Consider the following 2,500-nt stretch of genomic DNA (forward strand, 5'->3'; position numbering starts at 1 on the left):
CACAGCGGCCGCGGCGCCATGCCCTGTTTTCCTCATGAACTCATTTTTACCGTTTGTTTGGTAGGCAACGGCGACGAGTCCATCCCCATGTTGAGTCTTAACAACCACCTGCAGCTGGGTGGGGGGTTCTGCCCACCTCCACCACCAACCCCAACAGCGGCTGCCCCCCCCACCGCCCTCTCCAACACCCACGGGCCGCCCTCCACCACCCTCATCAACACACTCCCGCCCGCAGTCGGTGCGGTCCCCAACAATTACAGCGCCGCGCCCACCGTGCGCGCCTCGCACCCCCGGCCCGCCTCCCCCCAACACCTCCCCCAGCCCTCCCCCCGCCGTGGCGCGCAGGTCTCCCCCTCGCGCAGGGCGCACGCCGCGTCGCTGCGCATCACGACGGCCTCGCCCTTGCGCGGCGCCCAGAACCCCCTGCGCGGCGCCCTCAGCTCCTCCCTGCGAGGCTACCACGGGCCGCTCTCGCGCGCGCCCCAGGGGAGCCCCCACCACGGCGGCGCGGGGGGGGCGGGAGACCCCCTCAGGTCCCTGGTCTCCAGACGCGCGAGCTCCGCTGCGGACTCGATCCTGCAGGGGGCGCACCACGCCGCAGACGCTGGGCTGCTCGCCGACCACGCCCCGGCCGCCAGGGCGTCGCCGCGCTCGAGGCAGCCGCCCACGAGCGCCCGCCCGGAGCCGCTCGACCCGCCCCTCACGGCGCCCCTCCTCCCCGCCCCGCCCCCGCCCCGGTAACACCACCCCTGACGCCCGTGCCTTAAATATGCGTTCTTCCAGCACCGCGTGTGTCACCCCCCCCTGCCTTTCCCCTGGTCCTCCGCCCTCAGTGCCTCCCCTCCACCGCCCTCCACCAGCCATCTGCAGATCGCTCGGGCTTGCGACGCCCCTGGCCCTCATCCTCAAGGGACGCCCACTCTGGGACTCCCTCGCTCCCCCGCCCTCACGCCCTCACGCCCTCGAGGATTCCACCTTGTGCGTTATCGGCTCTTTCTAGAATTCGTTGTCCCTCTGCTCCTCCTCTCTCCTCCCCCTCCTCCTCTTCTCTCCCTCTTCCTCTCCTTCCCTTTCTTCAATCCTTCGATGCGTTTTTTCCCTCAATTTTTTTTTCGTCGTTGATGTGCACGTAGACCCTATTCCCCCCCCACTCCCCCTCCCTCCCTCTCTTCCCTCTCCCCCTCCTGCCCCCCATAATGCAATACCGCCGCGTTTATATTGCTTTTTGCTTGTTAGTCCCCCCCCCTTTCCCTCTCCCCCACCCCTCCCCCCTACCCCTATCCCTCTCCCTTACCTATTAATAATAGTGTTTGCGTCCACCTGCTATGGTCTTTCGATCCTTGTTATAGCGGCAGTGGTCTTTCCCATAGGGATTACTGTTTTATTTTTACCTCTTTTTATCTATTTATTTATTTTTATTATGATTATTCGTGCTGTACAAAGTTGCACTTTTTTCTCTCTCTTTTTTATTTTTTTTTACCGGGCCTTGCTATTCCTCCCGTTTATAGTTTTGTATATACAGGCACATGCATCTCTTCTGTTATTTTATATTTGGTTCTCTGTTTGTCTATCTGCCTGTCTGCCTCTCTATTTATTTCTCTGTTCTCTGTTCTTCTCTTCGCTCTTCTTCTTTCATTTCTATTTTGCTTTTTTCTGTTTTCTTTTCCTCCTCCCTTCTCCCACTTTGTTTCTTTTTTTTCTCTTCTCTTCTCGTCTCGTCTCTTCTCTTCTCTTCTCTTCTTTTCTACTCTCTCTCTCTTCTCTTCTTCTTCTCTTTCTTCTTCTTCTTCTTCTTCTCTTCTCTTCTTCTCTTCTCTTCTTCTCTTCTCTTCTCTCTCTTCTTCTTCTTCTTCTCTCTCTCTCTCTCTCTCTCTCTCTCTTTCTCCCTCTCTCTCTCTCTATTTCTCTCTCTCTCTATTTCTCTCTCTCTCTCTCTCTCTCTCTCTCTCTCTCTCTCTCTATCTCTCTCTCTCTCTCTCTCTCTCTCTCTCTCTCTCTCTCTCTCTCTCTCTCTCTCTCTCTCCCTCCCTTACCCCTTGTAAGATGAGCATGTTGCCGCTTAGTGATTTTTTTATTCATTTATTGTTCGTGAGTGCGATTTTATAACCGAAGTTCTTGCTACTTATGAGGTCGATCACGTGTTTGGGTTTTGTATTCGAGTGGACACAGGGCAGGTGTAGTCACGTGCGCCAGTCCCTCCTCTCCCCCCCCTCTCCCCTCCCCCTATAAGAAGTATAAAAAGAAGAATCCCCATCCCTTTATCTACTTGTCTGTGCTCTGTCTCCCCTCATTTCTACTGTGGTTCTCGTTCTCTCTCTCTCTCTCTCTCGTTCTCTCGTTCTCGTTCTCTCTCTCTCTGTCTCTCGTTCTTTCTCTGTTTCGTTTCGTTCTATCCCTTCACGAATACTCTCCTCTCCCGCTCCCTCATTTCCATGTCTCCCCCACTTTCATCTTTCTTTCTCGAGTCTATGCCCTCTTTGCCCCCCTTCCATCTTCTTCT

At 55.8% G+C, this 2,500-nt stretch overlaps 2 protein-coding genes across 4 annotated transcripts in view; both read left to right on the top strand.

Annotated features, from left to right (window-relative positions):
- LOC113811022 (potassium voltage-gated channel protein Shaw-like) overlaps positions 1-2,500 on the top strand; it is a 451,299-nt gene that overhangs the window by 431,910 nt on the left and 16,889 nt on the right. The gene's annotated exons all lie outside the window — the stretch shown is intronic.
- LOC138861862 (uncharacterized) overlaps positions 1-2,500 on the top strand; it is a 4,164-nt gene that overhangs the window by 955 nt on the left and 709 nt on the right. The window contains exons 1-2 of the mRNA XM_070122229.1: positions 1-737; positions 834-978. The exon at positions 1-737 is cut by the window's left edge and continues 955 nt beyond it. Of these exons, the coding sequence (XP_069978330.1) occupies positions 19-737; positions 834-978 (864 nt within the window). The 5' untranslated portion in view covers positions 1-18. The remainder of the gene's footprint in view (positions 738-833; positions 979-2,500) is intronic.

This window comes from Penaeus vannamei, chromosome 5 (genome assembly GCF_042767895.1).
Source record: "Penaeus vannamei isolate JL-2024 chromosome 5, ASM4276789v1, whole genome shotgun sequence".
NCBI lineage: Eukaryota > Metazoa > Arthropoda > Malacostraca > Decapoda > Penaeidae > Penaeus > Penaeus vannamei.